We start from the raw sequence: 19,104 nt of genomic DNA, 5'->3' as shown, positions 1-19,104 counted from the left end.
CTAATTCCTCATTTAACACTATCAATATGTTTCAGAAAATGATCGTGTTAAGCAGGGTCAATTTTCCCATTGAAAATAATGGAAAAGGTGGGGGTTGCATTTCAAGCGGTGGTGTCTGTTGGGACTGGGACATACGGTTGGGGGAGAAAGGGGACTGAGTTACAGCAGGGAGGGGAGGTGTTTGGCTCTGGGGAAGTGAAGGGGAGGAGAGGGGAGGGGGATTGGGTTGGGAGTAAGCCCCTGTGATGGGTCTGCCAGGACCCGCACTGTGTCCGGCGGGGGGGATGAGAGGGGAGAGTCGCCGGGGAACGGCACGGCGAGCGGCGAACACTCCTCTGCTTTGCAGGGAGGTGGGGGAAGCCCCGCACAGCTACTGGCAACTGACTGGCTGGGGAAATGGTGTTATTCCGGGGACGGTCATGTAATTCAAAAAACATTCCCTAAAAAAAAAAATCATGCTATTGCGAAAACGTGTGAAATGGACACGTGTTAAATGAGGAATTACTGTAGTCTCCTAAGTGATTTACCTGCCCTAAGTTGAGAAAGCAAAGGGATAAGCTCTCAATTCCAACAGTGATGTGTCTGGTGCGGATGTCTGTGATGGAGGAGGTGACAAAAGGGAATGCCTGTGCAGACACTGACTTGATCTCTCCACCAAGGCAGGGGACTAGTCACTTGTAGAGGAATTGTCACAGGCCTGTCCAAGGTGTGTCTGACTGAAGAATAGGCTGTTCAGAGCCAAACTGGAGTGCAGTGAAGGTGTAGCTTTGTGTGAGTGCTCATCCAAGTGCAAGCTATCATGTGGAGCTGAAGACAATTGCTTTTAGTGGTCAGAGGAGTCCCCTGAATTGTCCATACTAAACCTGTTACAAACACATTGAAGGGACAGAAGACCCTCTGTCAACGGGACTTGGGCTTTTTTGGAGCAGGCTCCTTCAGATGAGAGTCTATATGCTTCTCTCAGGGAGCCCTCTCAGAAGACTCCAATGACCTCTTCTTTTTAGGGGAAGCATGTGCCAAGGTGGGAAGGTCATTGGATCTGTGCAGAGACAGATATACCAGGGGCAGGTCCCCTAACTTGTTTCAGATGCTGATCAAAGTGAGTGGTCCATCATTAAGATTAAGTTCTGAGCTTAATCTTCCTGTTCTTCCTTGCTCTAGACTTCGGGACTGTCAGAAAGTGCACTTTTGAGAGACATGAGAGCCCCCCAAACAAGCATCATTTACAAACATGGCCTCTCGGCAGGAGAGGGAGTGTTTGAAGTCTGGCAACCCAGGCACGACTTGCTAAGAAGACAAAGCTTTCCAAGAAAAAAGAGAGAAGAAATATTAAGTATCCTCTCACTATTAACACTTACTAAGTAACTGTAATTACTAGCTAAGATGAAGCTGAGGTATACTCAAAGTGGGCACATTAAATCTCTGTCTCAGACCAAGGAGGCAGATGAGAGAGCGAGGGTGGTTTGCCCCTACATCCCTATATAGCCTTGGTGTACAGGCCAGCCTCGCTATAAAGCCAAGATATGTTCCAAAAAACAGGGATTTACCGCGAAACAACTTAAAGCAGGGAATTATTTTCCCACAGCTGATTTCCATTTGCACAAATTGGGGTTTTTTTTGCACGACTTAAGAGTGGGGAATGGGAGGACTTATAATGCATCAGTTCCTACAAGTGTCAACAACTTAAGTGCAGAACGGATCTATACTGGGGCGACTTATAGCGAGGATGCCCTGTACTGCACAGGGAGGCATAGGGCACAGGCACTGTTAGAAAAATCTCCAATCAAGGGCTCAAGGCACATACATGTGCACGTGAAATGGAGCACCCAGAAAGACATGACTTGAAGAAGAAATGTGTCTATATGTGAATAAATTAAAAGGCTCTACTATTTTAATTTTTATAAAAGCTCATGATCCAATATATCTCGATAATTATTCTAGTTGAAGTTGACCTGACACAATGTACTAAATCAGATATGAGCAAATCCATACATACCTCTCTGTGAGTGCTTGCAGGGAGCACTGGAATGGTCTCATCTACCGTTGCCAGTAAAGTTCTTAGTGCCAAACCAACTTCCTATTAAAAAATTAAACAAAAATGAAAGCAATATTAAAACAGGTCAGCACAGCACAACAGTGCACCGATGCTTCCTGAGTAGATTACGCTCTTTCAGTACTATTTTATTTCTTTCATTGTAGGTATGTCACTTATGCCTATCGAAACAATTACATCACTTAACCAAACACTTATTACAACTTCCAAAAATGATTGTGGATGTCAAACAATTTAGGGAGAGAATTTCAAAAACTCTTAGAACTGGCGTAACTGCTTTGATGACCGACATCAGTGAGAGCAGAGTTAGACCAATGCCGCAAAGCAGTTTTGAAAATCCCATCCTGAATTTTTTGCTTTCATAAAAATAAAAGTGATTACATGGCTTAACTGGAGAACACACACAGCAAGCCAGTAGCTGAAGTTTGTCAAAAGATTGATTAAAAAAATCCACTTTTTCTTTGTGAAAAGTAAAGTAATTGCTGCAGACTGCTTTTGATTCTTCATGTTCATAGACAGGCTAGAGAAGACTGTTAATTGTAATGCTTTTTCAAAATCCTTTAACAGACCCCTGCCCTGATAATTAATATCACACATGCACAGACTAGTGTGTTTCTACTCACAAGCTTTCCAGTATTATACAGTAGCTCTATTTTTTGCATTGACAACTATGGAACCAGTCAGGATAGAAAGAAAAGAAAGGCCGAAGAAAATGGCATCTTCTTACCTTTACCATGGGTACATACTCCTCTGGAGGGGCAGGCTGGATTTTACTGGACATTTCTATTACAGCTTTCACCAGTCCAGTTACATTCTCATACACCTTGTCATTGGAACGATCCAAATTGGCAGTGGGGGGAGGGCTGATTTCCTGTGGCTGAAGCTAAGAGCAGAAAAAGACGCTGTTGTTCCTCTCTTTCCCCAAGAGATGGTGCTAGATTAAACAAAGTCACCAGAACTCCAGGAAGTAGTTTGCTGATTAAAGTAAGATCCTCCCTGAAAATGTACCCAGTATTCTTTTGGATTAAGTGTTGCTGTCAAATCTTAAGGAACTGAAGTTGAAGTATTTTTTGTCAGAGTTTGGTTAATGCAATGAAGTTGAAAGAACTTTTACACCATGAATTGTTTGAAGAGTTCCCCTTCTGACTAGCTGAATAGAAAAGGCAGCATTGAGATAATCTGGTAATGAGAAGTACTGAACAGTATTTACAGTATGGTTAAAATTCCTTAGAGGGTCTCAATTTCAGATCTTGTTCTCTCTGAAATTTTGCACTTTCACTTGCATCCTGGTGCAAGTTTCAGGGAGCAAACTGTTCAACCACTTGGTTTTCAGACTCCTCATTTTCTCAGAAAGAACTTACATCATCTTTACTTTGATATAGGCATAGGTAATTCACACATTGAATTACTGCCTGGTCTGAGAGAGAGTTTTTTTCTGAAAAATAAAGAAGTCTTGCACGATATGAATTCATTTACACCTGTGCAAACAGATGGGGCACACAGCCAAATCATAATTGTTTGCTTTACACCCACTTTTTCCTTACTCTGCCTGGGTGCAAAAAATAACACAAAGCTTGAGACAATGGAGTAACAGAGCCCGAATTGTCAGACAGTTGTTTCAACCCCTCACAGCTATGTCAAGGAAAAGTAGTAAGCAACATACTCAGCAGCAAAGAGGAAGAATACTGCAGTGTATATTATCCAACATTTGTTAGTGGAATCCACATGGAAAATTAAGGACAATGAAAATTTATTTATTTTAGGTGCTCAGGATTAAAGCTCTGCCAATGCAGCTAATAAGACCCAACACTTTCAAATATTTTCTCTCTGGTAGGGTCAGAGACATACCAGGCTATATCCTGTAATCCTTAACCCAAGCAAAACTCCCATAGATGCCTGGCTAAAGTTGAATCCAAGCAAGATTGAGGTGATGCTGCTAGCAAGAGGAGCAAACTTTGAAACACTTGGCTCCTCTGTAAAATCCCCCTCTCTCACTAGGATCTGCTCTGAGATTGTAAAGATAGTCCACAACCTTCAAGTTTTTTTTAGATACCTCAATGGTACTGGTTGATGGAACCATTTTGTAGCAAAAATATGCTCAGTCGACGGAGCCATGTAGTCTAGACACACCCACAAATGTAAAAAAAGGAACAAAAAGCTACTGAAGCTTAAGTCTACAGAATGGTAGGAAAAGAAAAAGAGACTAATTTGTTTTTTAAAAAACCTGGAAAGCATTTCAAACACAATAGTGATAAGACCATGGAAATACCTACACACTTTCCCTGAATAAGGAATCCAGGATTTAGCACAGAGTAATCCAGTTTTGCTGTATTCCACTGTGTAGGGTGTTGACAGAAAATACAAGGAGAAAGCACCCATTTTGCACATTGATGGGGAAATGAATATTGTTATTGGTTATGCAAGGCTGTACAAATTCTAATAAATTTCAGTGATACAGTAGTAGAAATTAAATGTCCAATCATCTCTTTTGTCAAGTCACATGCAAAGCCATTTGTGAATAGCACGCGCACGCATACATACGTATACACTCTGTGCTTACCCTCCACGGCTATTGTTGAGCAGAATATGTGGCAAGGTTAAAGAAATTTACCAAAGGAAGGGAAAAAAAGAAAAACAGTATTAATAAAATGCAGCGGGAAAACCCCCCCAAAAACATGTGCAGCAACAAGACACCAGTTAAAAAAAGCCTGCAACAAAAAGCATTCATAACAATTTTGGCTGGTTTATGTTAGCTGTTGGTCCCTTTGTTATGGAAGCATAACACATCTGAGCAATCTTCCTATAACACAGGAAGTGAAGATGTCTGCCATGCACTCATGCTTATGTTTTACAAAATAAATGGGGAAGAGGACATGCAAAGCTTGACAGGAACAAATCAATCTGGCAAATAGCAAAGTGGTAAATGAAGTTAGGGATCTCTCGACAGATCAGGCAGAGGATGCATAATTCTTGCTTGAAGATTTATTTCTGAAGTGCTCATAGTAGGAAATATTTAGTCATCTAACTATAGTGCTCTTGTTCCTGAAGATTCTTGGTTATGACCGTGGTTACCAACTACTGAGAGACCATTTTGGACTGATTACACACAACCCATTTAATTCCTTCGGGTGGGCCTCGGAATCACAGAATAAGTGTATCTGTAGTTTTTGATAAACCATTTTTTTTCTCTGCTGTCTTTATAGCCAACACCAACATTGGTCTGCCGCAAACTCAGCAGTCAGGGTTATCTTCATATGACTGGCAGATTTCCCTTGAACAAGTAACTATATACTGTACATTTTTTGATGTGTATCTCCCCACAGGCTCCAGGGATTAAGAACCTCAAGTCTTGCCATTTTTATTTGTATTCTTGCATTATAGAAAAGGGAGTGAGGAATTTATAATCTCAACCAACAGAGTTTGCAAGAGACTAATTTCATTATCATATTTTTATGCACTAATTATGTCAGGAAAGTCTTCTTTTTAACCTGAAAGTCTTTGATGAAGCCATGTTATATTTTAATACAAGCTTCCTGAAAGAAGCTAAGACAAACCAGTTTTAGGAAAGACTCCCAATGCAGAATATTCACAAAAAACCACTTTTCCCCTGAAAAGAAGCCACGACCTCTAGCCACTGAGAGCCTGGATTTTTTTGGTTAAATTGAACGCCCTGAGTTACCTTTGCACTGTACTATTTGTCTAGTGCTGGTGTCAAAACTTTTTTTTTGCAAATATTTTAATGTTTATCAAGTTAGTATTTACAAAGGAACTGTACATAGAAAAGCAGAGTTTAGAATGCATCTGTTACTGAGTTTCACATTTTCTGAGGTTTGGCAACTTGAAAAATACTGGCACCATTTTATAACAAAAAATCTAGCTCTAAGAGTCCAGTTCTGCTCATTTATGCTGATTCTAAAGCATTCAGATAATCTCAAAGCAAAAACAGGAAGAGAGAGAGAGGGCCCCAGCTCCAGCACACAGGGCAAGCTGCCCGTTGTAGGGCCTGCCCCGGGAACAATCAGGCATCCACCACCAGCTTCCCCAGGGCTGGAGCTGTGGCCAGGGTGGGAGCAGCTGGACAGCCACCATGCGGCCCACCCTGGGCTAGAGCTGCAAGAAGCTGGGGGTGGCTGCTTGGCTGCTCCCAGGGCAGGCAGCTTGCTCTTGCGGTGCCCTGCAGCCTGGCTCTGGCTCCAGAACACGGCTGCGGGGGAAGTAGCACTGTTGCCCGGGCAGTGCTAAGCACCGACTGCCCTTAGCCCCTCCTCTTCTGAGGGTGTGCAGCTGCACCTCCCACTTTGCCCTTGGGCCTGTGGTGGCTGGTGGCCCCGCTGGGTGTGAAGGTGGGCTGGGGATGCGGGGTCTGGCCAGGAGGGAGGTGCAGGAGCTGTCTGGGTTCATGGCAGGGGTGTAAATGCAAATGGCTTTGCTTGTTTTCTATTTCTCAGCTGGGGATGAACTGGGTTTCCATATTTTTTTCAGAACTGTAAATCAGATACTGCGAAGCATACCAGCAATGTCCACCTCCGCAAAGGAACCCAGGCCTTCTTTGCAGACATGGGTAAGCTAGGTTTGGATAAATGAGAGTTTCTCTTTTCCCTTGAGCCATGTTTGTAAACTTTACTCCAATTGTCCTTGCTTTCTATCATTAATTATTTGAATTATGGCAGCACATATCTTGTATGGCTTTGTGAGAGCCTTTGTTGGTCAGTACAAGTTTAGCTCTCCGGATATTGATGGAGCATTAACAAATCAACTCTGCGGACACTCTTGATGGCATCAGCTGAGAAAGCGGAGGTAGGAGATTCTGAGTCAGTAATATTACAACAGGAGAAATCAAATTTTCATGGTGCCATATTTTACTCCGGAGATGGAAGGAAAGGATGCCAGGAATAAAACACAGAACTGAAGGAATTTGTTTCACTGTTACAATATCATCGACCCAGAATTCCCAGGCAGCTCCATTTATTGCCACTGAAAAATTGCTGCCACGGAGAACAGCTCCAGCCTTTTCTACTTCAAGAGGCACAAAGGCCACTGGAGTTTCAACTTCCTGACAATGTACAAGGCAAAAAATACCCAAACGCAGCAAATAGCCATGTTTAAAAGTTATTTGTATGGTAAGAAATGAATCACATTTACATCAGCCCCTGGAAAAGGGGCACTCAGCACATGCAGCTTTCTTGCATGTTAGGCCAAAATGCAGCCTGCACTCCACTGGGATGCTGTGGACACAGGACTCTGCAGTGTCACAGTCACCATGGAATCCCACGGGGGGGACGAAGGAATAGGCGACCGATACATGGAGCAGCTCTGTACAGTTTCATCTCTTATTAGAGATGAAACAGTGAACAAGAAAATCTTTGCAAAACAACACAATATACTTAAACGCACCATTTACTGGGCCCTTTCCCACAACACCCTGTCAGGGCTCTAGGGGTGCTATGACATTGCAGCAAGAAGCATGCTGGAAGACCATAGCAGAGAGGGGGGGACAAGAAATGAAGTCCAGTGTTCCAGGCATCCTGATGAGCAAAGACAAAAACGTGCCTAGGATAGCTAGCCACTATATATTGCAGTTTCCCCCAATTGGCACTTCCCCATCCCCTCTTAAAGAGACAAAGCTGCAGCAGGAATCGCAGTGGTGTGGCCTTTTTTTTTTTTTTTAAAGGAAGCCCTAAGGTTTCCGCGGCCAAATAAAATTGGGAAACACTGATATATAAAATCATTACGTTGTTGAAATATATGGAACTGTGGTTATGCTATTTGCTTTCCATCAATTAATATCACTGATAAGCTGAGGTAATGGGCAGTGGGAACAGTCTCTTGTATCATGTATATCAATTGCTCTTCAAGCTGGAAATAAAATTGCAAATGAAACTCCAACCAAAGCACAATGGCAGGTGAAGATGGATGGATGGGGAGGAAGAGAGTATTTTCAGGAAACAAGGTCCAACTGGAGGGACATGCATAACCACAGTAGCAAAGTGATCCTTTGGGCTCATTGCATAATACCTCATTAAAACTGTCAGCAGTTGGTATGAATCTATCCCATGACAACATATTCAGTTATATGCTTCAGTTTTATATTCTCTTTCAACCTCAGCTCCCACATTAGTAACAGCTGATGCCTCTTTTTTGGTGTGTAACAAGCCATTAGCTAAAACATACTTCATATGACATTAGCAACGTACCTTAACTCCTTCATTGTAGCTGTCCACAGGGCTGTTGAGACTGGCAAGGCTACCCAAATGGCTGGGTGCTCCAGGACGAGGTGGTTTCTTTGGTGGAGCTGCATGATCTAGTTAACAACATATTTTGCACACCTTACAAAAGGCCTGATCTATTATAATGACTTCATAACATTTTGAGAAAGTATTCAGTACATTGAATAATTTTGTTCTATTTTAATTTATGAGAACTCCATCTGTCAAACTATGCTTTTCTTTATTTCAGCTAAAGGAAGTCAGATGCCATAGCCTTTTTCAAGCTCTGAAATGATGAAGATAACAATATAAACATGTTAATGAAGCCTCAAAAATCTCAGCCACAATTCTGAAAAATGTGGGGTCAAAAGTTTGACATTTAAATAAAATCAGCCAGAGCATCTTCCAAAACAATCAATAGGTGTTGTGGGTTATGCCACATCCGAAAATCATGCCAACATTTATTTAGATGTCTAATCTCAGGAATCCGATGCGAAAATATTGGTCTAGATTATTATTTTACTACTGTGGCAAATAATGCCATTTCTGAGATCAGAAGACGCGTACCACAGATCATGAATTTGAGTGTACTTGCTGATTATATAGTAAATGTATGGCTTACCTGGTTTACCCACAGGTTGATATATGTGCTGGTTACCAGCCTGTTAAAGAAAATTTAAGTTTAATATTCTAGTTATCCTCATCTGAAACATTTGTTGATGCAATCTGAGCCATTAGAATTGTCCAATTTCTTTAAGATTTCCAGCCAGAGACATTACAAAAATACTTCCCTGGATCCCCATCACTTTAAAATTTCCAATCACATTACTTCAAATAAAAGTTTATTCCTCTTGCCTGTGCTGCTCACAACCAGTGACCTTTATCTGTAATATTAATAGTTTGTCCTTGCAAGACTGAAACTGGCATTAGTCAAATAGGATAGGATATTTACAACATATTTACAATTTAGACAAATTGGAGGATTGGGCCACAAGAAATCTGATGAGGTTCAACAAGGACAAGTGTAGAGTCCTGCACTTCGGACGGAAGAATCCCAAGCATAGTTACAAGCTGGGGACCAACCGGTTAAGTAGTAGTTCTGCAGAAAAGGACCTGGGGGTTACAGTGGATGAGAAGCTGGATATGAGTCAACAGTGTGCCCTTGTAGCCAAGAAGGCTAATGGCATATTAGGTTGCATTAAGAGGAGCATTGCCAGCAGATCCAGAGATGTCATCATTCCCCTTTATTCGGCTTTGGTGAGGCCGCATCTGGAGTATTGTGTCCAGTTCTGGGCCCCCCACTACAAAAACGATGTGGACGCATTGGAGAGGGTCCAGCGGAGGGCAACCAAAATGATTAGGGGGCTGGACCATATGACTTATGAGGAGAGGCTGAGGGACTTGGGTGAACTCACCCTCAGCTATGGATGAATCCAGGATAAACAACTGCACAGAGAACTAACTAATTAATTAAACTTGCCCACACTAGCTGTTACTAGTGTAACCTTAGCAATGAAACTTGATTTTAGGTTGCGTGATAGAGAACATCTGTGTTTGCAAATTTCTCCTTCTTAGGTACCTATGGCCCATGTTAATGTGGTAACTAAGTCTCATACTCTCATCACCCTATTGAGGTATGGAACTATTAACCACATTTTAGAGCTGGGCTAGACAGACTTTAGGGGACTTGCCCAAGGTTGCACAGGAAATCTGTGGCAAAGCAGGGAATTGAATTAGGGATGTAATAGTGTAGTCGATTAACTGATTAATTGACAAGCAAAAGCTTATAGGTTAATGCTATAGACTACACACATTTCCCTCCCCCAATCCTTGCCAGTAAATTTTTTAGCAGGCTGGCTGGCCAGCAGCCTGGCTCAGTTCTGGCTTGTGCTAGGTCCAGGACCTATCCCTGCTGCAGCTCTGCATTTAAACTGTATTAGCAGCCAGTCAGGCAGGCAGCCAGGTTCAGTTTTGACTCGCACCAGGTTGGGGAGCTCAGACCCCCCTTAGACAGGGGCTGCTGCCACCTCGCACTGCTACCTCTCTATCAGGCAGCTGGTTCACAAGGGGAGCTGGTTTTTAAACAGGCTCCCTTTGTGGACCAGTTTCTCCTTGGCACCCTGTGCTGCTGCCTCTGACAGTGGCCGCTGGACCCACCACGGGGGGCCCAATAAGAATTCATGAGGTTACTTGGCTATTCAGTTAACCGATATTTAACATCCCTAAATTTGACCTGAGTCTTCTGTCAGGCTAGTGCCCAACCAATGGATCATCCTTCCATTAGCAAAGCTAATGGGATAAGCAGCACTAGAGACTGCTATGCAGTATTTATCCATAAAAAGTTTTTCCAGGTCTTTCATATACCAGCTGCCTTATAAATGCTCAACCTAACCAAACCAGAGGTTGCAACATTTGCAGAAATGAATCTGATGGTATTAAAATTACAGGCAGAGATGGCTATACTTAAAGTTGTCTAACACTTTCCATTATAGGACCCTATTTTCAGCTGCTTAAAACTTGGCCAAATTTTAACCGTGTGGTCTGAAAATTTCCATGCTGGGTCTCTGCCTCATATTTAAAGAAGTACTGAACACTCATTCTGCAAGTCAAGCCCACCAGAGCTGTGTTCTAAGCGTTCTGAAAAATCAAGCTCTAGCCGTCTCAAGCTGCCCTCCTCTACTTTCAATTACTGTGGCACAGAGATGACAAATATATTTTAGAGCCATTTTTTTCCTAAACAACAGCCATGACTTAAGTCAATGAGTGGGAACATGCCATAGCTGCAGCTGTTGTCTGGCAGTAAATGAATGAATACTGGATCTGCCCCCTTTGTTTTTTAGTAGCTCACTTACCCCCAGAGAGATTGTTATTGTTGCGTTACCCAAGACTTACGTTACTTAAGAGAAAGCTGTTCAGTTATTTAAACATCTGCATAAGTTATTTTAATCTTGCTTCCTGTGGACAGAAATCTAAGCAAAACTATCCCCATTTTTAAAAAAAAGCCTTGGCCGTACATTACATAAACACTGTAAAATAATCATAGTGTATTTGCTAAAACATTCAAGCACTGGTTACAACTGCAACACTAACAAAAAAGACCCTAAACTGTTGTGTGAACAAATTTGCTGTTGCAGCCATTCCCAGAGAAGCTGAGCCTCTGGAAACTTTCAGACCTATGTAATAATAATGGAAACATTTAGCAAACTAACTCATCTCCCATAATCAGAGCAATGTACAGTGTGTGCCACTGAGAAATTGGAGAAAGAGTTGTTAGATGAAAAGATACCACACATAAATACTTACCGGGCCCTGGAGGCTCCCGTCCTCTCGGTCTATGCTGCCTCTGGAGAGCCGTACATCAGGTTTCTAAAGGAATGAAAAATATGGTTTTGTATTTTGTTTGGAAAAGCATTGAAAATTCAAACAGCGTAGGATTAAATTCATCCTAAAGGCAAGAAAGTACTATGAAAAAAATTACACTTTGACTAATAAAAATGTGATTTCATGCCATTCCCCACATCTCCGGTTCTTGTAACATGCTCCTGCAAGTATAGATACAGAAACTCTCAGTAGGCTTCTAAAGAAAGAACTGTTTTTCAGCTACCCATTTTCTGCTAGCACATAAAAATGCTTTATATAAATATTGATAGTACCATTTCCCCAACACAACATTGGAAAACCTGCATTTTAATTCTCTCAGAGGCAGCAAAATTGTTTTTTTTTATTGTGTTTTCTTCCTAACAGCGAAAATTTCAACCACAGGATGAGAAATGCTGCGCATTAATTCCTGTTTCCTGCTTCAGAAAGGCTTATATGTACTTGGCTCCATCTCCAAGCCTGCAAATGGGGCCAATTACTGGAGCTCTTTAAACGCTGTGTTTAAGATGCAGAAAGCTAATAAAAAAGACTGGTTTCAGTACCCTTCTGCTGATAGAAAAAAGCAATAAAACAAATGTACCTTTTTTTCGTGTTAAAAGCACACCATAGAAGGCTCTTTTAAAAAGGTACAAATGTAAACCTTTAGGGAAAAAGCATTTTTAATACTGACATATACATAGGTATCTCACATAAACCATATAATGTTTTCATTATATTTTAAATTAAGCTAAACAGCACAAAAATTATCTTGCTCTATCTTAGTAAATGAATGTAACCAAAGAACATTGCATTATCATTGGATCTGGAGCTAGTTGTCTGTCTTACATTTTTATTAACATTACAAATGCTCTTGGGCAAAGCAAAAAAATCTCTAGTCAGTAAAAATCAGCTTGGGTAAACTTTAATGATTTTCAAGTTTCCTGGAGGAATAAGTACAGACAGTCCCCGGGTTACATACAAGATAGGGACTGTAGGTTTGTTCTTAAGTTGAATCTGTATGTAAGTCGGAACTGGCGTCCAGATTCAGCCGCTGCTGAAACTGACCGCCAGTTCCGACTTACATACAGATTCAACTTAAGAACCCCAAGTGTCACCAAGTCAGCTGCTGCTGAAACTGATCAGCGGCTGATTCCAGGAAGCCCGGGGCAGAGCAACTCTGCCTCGGGCTTCCTGTAGTCAGCGCTGGTCAGTTTCAGCAGCGGCTGACTTGGGGACGCCTGGGGCAGAGCAGCTGGGGTGCTGCCGGGTTGGTCCAGTAGTGCCCAGAGCGGCACTGCGGGACTAACCGGCCCCAGGGTCCACAAAAAAAGCCTGGTCTGCTGGGGGAGGGGGGGCACACTAGCTGCGCCCCCCCCCCAGCAGACCAGGGACACGGGGAGCAAAGCCGCAGCGGCTGGGGACCGTCTCCAGCAGACCAGGGACACCGCGAGCAAAGCCACAGCCGCGGCGGGGTCCCGCGCTTCTGAGGCTTTGCTCTGGTGCGGCTGCGGCTGCGGCTTTGCTCCCGGTGCACCTGGTCTGCTGGAGATGGTCCCCAGCAGACCAGGGGCACCGGGAGCAGCTTTTCTCGCCCCGGAGGTCGAGGTGGTGGACCGCTGCCTGCGAGCTCCGGGGCGAGAGAAAATTCATGGAGCATAGGTTCATCAATGGCTATTAGCCAGGATGGATAGAAATGGTGTCTGTAGCTTCTGTCAGAAGTTGAGAATGGGTGACAGGGGGAGGGATCACTTGATGATTACCTATTGTGTTCACTCCCTCTGGTATTGGCCACGGTTGGAAGACAGGATACTGCACTAGATGGACCTTTGGTCTGACCCAGTATGGCTGTTCTTATGGAATTATAGTGCTTCTATTTTCTCAGTTTCAAAATACAGGCAGGAGAAAAACATGACTTTTGACTGTGACTTGTTTTTAATATTCTGTAACTCTGCCTTTTAAATGCTAGGATCACACAAGAGTGCTGTCTGACTATGATACATAGAACAGGAATCATGTAACACAGATACTCTAGATAGTTAAAAAGAAACCTTAGAAAAGTGCCTGAGGACAAGAAAGTCTCCACATGTCCCAACATAAATCTTGAGTTTTCACACATGCTCAATTGCTAATACTTGGCACCCTGTTTTAGCTTTATAGGCTGGATTCAGTGCCCACTGAAATAAAAAGAAAGAGGCCCATTCACTGAATGGTCTTTGGATCTGACCCTCTAATGAGCAATTCACTTATATTGTAAACACATTTCAACTTTAATCATCTTTAGGGATTCTCTTCCTTTTGGGCTTTGCCAAAATCAATATTGCTGCAGTTCCTTCTGTATTTACTCCCTTCTCCAATTTTGCCTATCTAGGTGTTTCTGTGGCCCTCATAACAGTAGTATGTTAGGGCAAGTCTACACTGCATGGCTATTTCGAAATAAGCTATTCTGGAATAGTTATTCTGAAATAGCTTATTTTGAAATAGCACATCTACACTGCAGGGAAGCCTCAAAATTAGTCCGAGGCAGGCTGTAGACATGCTATCTAAATTTAAAGCCCCAGGAAGCACTGGGGAGGAATAACTTAGAATGGCCCTGGTGAGGGCTACACACACCATATTTCGAAATAGCTATTTCAGACTAGATGTTATTCCACATAGAATGAGAGTTACAGTTTTCTGAATAAGCCATCCATTATTTTGAAATTACGCTCACGCTGTGTAGACGCTCGCGCTGTTATCTTGAAATCAGGCTAGTTATCTTGAAATAACAGTGCAGCGCAGACATACCCTTAGTGGCTAATGAAGACTAAAGTATCTATGTGAATTAGGAAAGTGTCACAGATCCACAAGACCCTACCTATGACCTCATGGTCTCTGGGAAGACCCTGGCAGGATGACCCCCTCGGGATCTCCCTCTTCCTCCAGAGAAAGCCAGATGGCTTCCTAAGATTGAACCTCTGGGTCTTCAGCCTGCCTGTTTCACACTGTGAGCTCTGTTCAGTGAGCCCACCAGGGACAGACCCCTGAGGGAGACTTGTACATCTCTGTCAGGTTTTGCAGTGACACAGCCTGTGCTGTAAAACAAAAGAGTTTATCAGAAGACTGGAACACAGCATTGGAAATCCTGGATTGGCACAGAGAAAAGAAAATTACAGCAGACCATCCTGGTCAGCATAGAATCTTGTCTTGGCCACTCATATCTGAATTTGTTTGGAAACATCAACAAGTAGATTACAGAAAGGGTGCCTATGATGCATATGACGAAGAACTGGGATATAACTTACTATTCTTACATTACTCTTATTCATTAATAAAACACATTGTTATTTTCAGCACATGCCAAGGTATAATATCTTGGTAAGATTTTCTCATGCTAAAAATTAATCCCCTATTTTAGTAGCAAGTCACATCAATTATTTTGAGTTACTGTTCTCAGAGTCAAAGTAGGACAAATATTAAGCCATATGCACATGGGAACTTGTATATACACAAAAACAAACAACAAGATAAGGAAACTATGTAAGTTATTTTATCCACTGCTACTGAGAGAAGGGAATATAAAGATCTTCATGTAGCACTACTCTCTCTGATGCCACAAGTACTGAGAAATTGCTAAACAGAGTGCACGTGCGCATAATGAATGTTTAGGCACGGTCAACACAAAACCAGCGAAGAATCCAAAGTGAGAATAAAATACAAACTAGTGAACGGATAATTAAAATGCTATAAGAAAACATATATAGAAAACCAGCATTTCACATGAATCAACCATAGGTCCTGAATCTAGTAAATTATTTCAAATTTACCTAGCGCTATTCTGATGCTTAATGGGTATAGGGCACCCATCACCATGATTTTTAAGCATTACCAAGGTAAATTATATCTGTATGATGGAGGATCCTTCTGGATTTCTTGGAGACTTATGTTTGTCTCCTTTTGGGTTAAATAATATAGTCACACATATATACTCTTATCATTTAGCAGTGTCAATATATGTAATTTTCAAAAATCAAGAATATGTTTGATAGTCAGATCCAAAAAAGGCAGAATCCCCAATCAAAATTTTAAAAGATTATTTTTTTTAAACAAATGAATTAACAGATTTACTTGAAAATTCATTCTGTACTCAGAGTAAATGATGTAAGTTTTGGTTATAAATATACACATACTATGGCTCCAATCCTCTAATCCCATCCACATGGACAGATCTCTGCCAACCTAGATTCCCTGTGAATCAACAGGGCTCCATAAGGGCACAGGTACCAACTACACAGATCATATAGTAGAACTCTGGCCCATATTCTTGTTGGGGCTGCAAAGCTGAAACTGAGTGTGGCAGAGACTCATTAGGCACAGTAACATTCTGTGACAGTAGTGAGTAATGCTTGAAAGCTGGTAACACATTGATGTAAATGTTGCCTTAACTTTAGATTTTTTGTGTGTGCTTGTGTTACAGTGAGAAAAAGAAATGTGAACAAGCTTAACTAAAATTGTGCATGTGAATAAATGCATGCAAAGCAACACACAAGGAAAAAGTGAGGTATGTTGCAGTTTAGAGTGAGATCTTCATTTATTTCTTGCACTATTTTAGGCACTGTCTTAATTTGGTTATTGAATTAAGTTATAGACATATAAGCCAGGGTTTAAGTTAATCAAAAAACAAACTGTAGTTTTACTTGTTGCAACTTTGACGTTTAGACAAGATCTTGATAAATAATGACTCTCTTCACTTATTAAACCACTTTGATGATCTCTCAGGGTATGTCTAGACACCAGAGCTATCCTGAAATAGGTACCATGCATCTTTTAAACGCGCTTGTTATTTCAAAATATTTTTCCAAATAATGGGCACATTATTTTGACATTCCTGTAATTCTTGTTCCAAAAGGGTTAAGGGATGTGTCAAAATAGCACATTATTTTGAAATTTGGCACTGTGTAGCTGCGCCAAATAACGCTGCTGTGAAGACATGGCAAATTTCGAAATAAGCTATTTCGAAACACAACTGAAATAAGATATGCAATTTGCATAGGGCAAATTGTGCATCTTAGGGTACATCTAGACTACATGCCTCTGTCGCCAGAGGCATGTAGATTAGGCTACCAGACATAGGAAAATGAAGCGGCGATTTAAATAATCGCCGCTTCATTTAAATTTACATGGCTGCCGCTCTGAGCCGACAAACAGCTGATCAGCTGTTTGTCGGCTCAGCGCCATAGTCTGGACGCGCGGGTGTCGACATCAAAGGTATTTGTCGACCACCCAGGTAAACCTCATCCCACCAGGTATACACAGCAACATTATTTCGAAATAACTTAGTCCACATCTACACAGCAGGCAGTTATTTTGAAATACTGTCAAGCTGGAGGACTTCTTACTCTGACTCCTGTAACCCTCATTGTACAAGAAGTAAGGGAAGTCGGAGGAAGAGTGCTGTATTTCAAAATAAGTGCTGTATAGATGCTCCCAAATTCAAAATAAGCTATAGTAAAACTCCACTGGTCCAGCATCTGATAGTCCGGCTCTCTTGATGGTCCAGCACCATCAGGAACCCGGAAGTGCTCTGGGCAGCCAGACCATTGGAGCTGCTTTGCCCCCGGCTTCCCCGATTCAGCCGCTGCTGAAACTGACCAGCGGCTGAATCGGGAAAGCCGGGGGCAGAGCAGCTGGAGTGCTGCCGGTAGATCCCGTAGCGCTGCCCCTCGGCGCTGCGGGACCAACCCGGCAGCACCCCAGCTGTCCCCGATTCAGCCGCCGCTGAAACTGACCAGCGGCTGATTCTGGGAAGCCCAAGGCAGAGCTGCTCTGCCCAGGGCTTCCCGAAGTCAGCCGCTGGTCAGTTTCAGCAGTGGCTGACTTGGGGATGCCTGGAGCAGAGCAGCTGGGGTGCTGCTGGGTTGATCTTGCAGCGCCAAGGGGCGGTGCTACCAGACCAACCCGGCAGCACCCCAGCTGCTCTGCCACAGGCATCCCGATTCACCTGCTGCTGAAACTGACCATCAGTGGCTGAATCGGGGATGCCTGGGGCAGAGCCAGACTATCGGAAGGGGAGCTATGAGGGGTCTGGGGTGGCATCCCCCCCACACCACCGTAGACTCCTCATAGCCCCCCGCTTCTGATAGTTCGGCATATTTGATAATCCGGCACTCCCTGGGTCCTAAAGATGCTGGATTATCAGAAGTTTACTGTATTTCTAAATAAGCTATGCAATTGACATAGCTAAATTTGTTTAGCTTACTTTGAGTTAAGCCCTGCAGTGTAGACACACCCTAAGTTAGGTCAATATCCTTTTGTTAAAGATGGGGAAATTGAAGTTAAGTGATGTAGTAAAAACAGGGAGGAAATGTGAAAAATCAGGATGAGATGGTGGTAGTGGTAATAAGTTGTCCATATAAGACAACCCACCCGAATATAGGAGCATCTGGTTACCCTAGGTAAAAACTGAGAGACTGGAATCCAGAACTCATATCTGGCAGACTCATGCTCTGTCCACTGAAATATCTGTTAAAATAAGCAAATGATGTACTTCTGCTTGTTTTGCATAACGTGTTTACTATAGTTATCTTACCCCTAGATTGTGAGCTGACAGGGATAGAGACGGTCTATTTTTACCTATCTGTACTACACTTCATACATTTGCAAGCTGTTCCTTGATTGCTGTTTCCATAAGACAAAAAAGTATAAAGTAAATTTTGTCTTTCCTATTTCAACTCCTTAGCACTGTGAGACATTGATCTCCAAACATTTACATTTTACTCACTTTTGTCAAGACACCTGAAAGAAAATGTCATCCCCGTAACCGTTGGTCTGAAGCATAAGCATCAAAACACAGAACTTGAAGTCTTGAGTCTGTGTTTTGTTGCAAATAGAAATATTTGGGAAACGAGGATTTTGATTTCCCCTGAAGACATGGGTTCCACCCCTGAAAAGACTAAGGCTTTGGCAAGAAGAGAAAAGGGATCTTTCATCTGCAGAGATTGGGAAATCAAAGAAACTTCTCTCCCCAATTCTCTGCTTGTTTTTTTTTAAACTGACACCCTCCCATCATTTTCTCTCACTACTTCTCAGCAGAACAATGGAAACAACACTTTCAAGAGTCCAGATTGTCAGATACACGTAAAATTACCCCTTCTCCTAGAGCGAATCTGGATGCCCGACACAGTAGCATTTTGCATCACCCCTTGTAATCTATAGAGGCCTGAATATGGAAAACAAAGATGCAACGAAGATCCAGCTATGGATGAGAAAAATAGCCACTCAATAAAAACTGAATTTGTTTGCCCAGCAAAACTTTTCATTTCAGTTACCAGTTTAAAAAGTCAATATTTCAGATATCAATAACTCATAACGAATCACGTCATGTTTGTGTGAACAGACAAAAGTTTGTGTTTAAAACAGACAGTTGAGAAGTATAAATTGTGCTATTAGTTGAGGATTAGGCTGGTCCAGGAAAGTGCTGGTTAAGTTTCAGTAATAATTTATCTGTTCAAT

General features: G+C 42.2%; 1 protein-coding gene across 20 annotated transcripts in view; it reads right to left on the bottom strand.

Moving 5' to 3' along the window:
• Nucleotides 1-19,104, bottom strand: part of PTK2 (protein tyrosine kinase 2) — a 330,274-nt gene that overhangs the window by 5,721 nt on the left and 305,449 nt on the right. For all 20 annotated transcript variants that reach the window (XM_075920049.1, XM_075920046.1, XM_075920048.1 and 17 more), the window contains 5 exons: nt 11,563-11,625; nt 8,882-8,921; nt 8,248-8,354; nt 2,781-2,936; nt 1,997-2,077 (listed from right to left, as the gene is read on the bottom strand). In XM_075920049.1, coding sequence (XP_075776164.1) covers nt 1,997-2,077; nt 2,781-2,936; nt 8,248-8,354; nt 8,882-8,921; nt 11,563-11,625 — 447 coding nt within the window. The remainder of the gene's footprint in view (nt 1-1,996; nt 2,078-2,780; nt 2,937-8,247; nt 8,355-8,881; nt 8,922-11,562; nt 11,626-19,104) is intronic.

The sequence above is a fragment of the Pelodiscus sinensis genome, chromosome 2, assembly GCF_049634645.1.
Source record: "Pelodiscus sinensis isolate JC-2024 chromosome 2, ASM4963464v1, whole genome shotgun sequence".
NCBI classification, from domain to species: Eukaryota; Metazoa; Chordata; order Testudines; family Trionychidae; genus Pelodiscus; species Pelodiscus sinensis.
This window is presented reverse-complemented; position numbering and strand designations above follow the sequence as displayed.